Here is a 918-nt window from a genome sequence, read left to right as displayed (position 1 = left end):
TGCGCCCGCGTCCCTGGAGGAATTCCCTCCGGGGAATTCGGGGAAAGAGCATCCGCGGGGATGCTCCGCTCCAGAAAAAGAACAATTCACCCCCAAAAACTGTGTGGAGAAGGGACTCAGCCTTTGCCACCGCGGGAGGAGGGGGAGCAGGCGCAGGGGGACAGCTCGGGCTCCGCTGCCTGCTCTGACCAAATCCTTGGGGGTTTTTGTAGGTCTGGGCGACGCCTGGGGACAGCCGAGCAGGATCGGCCCTTTGGATAACGTGGCCATGGAGCTCGGATCCCACTTGCTTCAGGTAGGGCGCATGGGAAACCCGGGACTGAGGGGCTGCCTCTCCTCCTCCTTCTCCTTTTCCTCCTTTTCCTCCTTTTCCTCCTCTTCCTCCTCCTTTTCCTCCGCCTCCTTTTCCTCCGCCTCCTTTTCCTCCTCCTCCTCCCCCTCCTCCTCCTCCTCTCGCACCACCACAGTAGCCCGGCTGAAGCCTTCATCTCATCGGGCTGGGAGAGCAGAAAACCAGAGGCACCAACCACTTAAATTCCAATTATTCCATTGTTTTTCGCCTTTGATATCGGCAGAAACAAGAGGCGCCCGTCCCCTCTGTGCACGCCCAGCTCTCCCAGCCCCGAAAGCTTCCAGCAGCCGCCCCAAAAGTGCCGGGGATGTCCCCAGGGAGCCCCCGGGGGAGGGGACCGGTGTTCCCCGGTGGTGACACCTGGGAGGGGACAACACCTGGATTGGATCTCTCGGGATTTTAGCACCTGAAAATCCCGCTGTTCACAATCCCGGTGATCTGCTCTGGAATTCCTCTGAATTCTGAATTTAGGAAGTCGTAGCAGCCGGGGCGAGGCTGCCAGCAGTAGGAATAAAAAAAAATTTTAAAAATGCGTTTAACTCAATTTATATATATATATATAATAT

At 56.8% G+C, this 918-nt stretch overlaps 1 protein-coding gene across 3 annotated transcripts in view; it reads left to right on the top strand.

The window, feature by feature from the left end:
• SIM2 (SIM bHLH transcription factor 2) overlaps positions 1–918 on the top strand; it is a 66,976-nt gene that overhangs the window by 14,939 nt on the left and 51,119 nt on the right. For all 3 annotated transcript variants that reach the window (XM_031064059.1, XM_031064060.1, XM_005429521.2), the window contains exon 2: positions 213–295. In XM_031064059.1, coding sequence (XP_030919919.1) covers positions 213–295 — 83 coding nt within the window. The remainder of the gene's footprint in view (positions 1–212; positions 296–918) is intronic.

The sequence above is a fragment of the Geospiza fortis genome, unplaced genomic scaffold (genome assembly GCF_000277835.1).
Source record: "Geospiza fortis unplaced genomic scaffold, GeoFor_1.0 scaffold409, whole genome shotgun sequence".
Classification (NCBI taxonomy): Eukaryota; Metazoa; Chordata; class Aves; order Passeriformes; family Thraupidae; genus Geospiza; species Geospiza fortis.
Note: the sequence above shows the minus strand (reverse complement) of the source record. Positions and strands in the feature narration are given on the sequence as shown.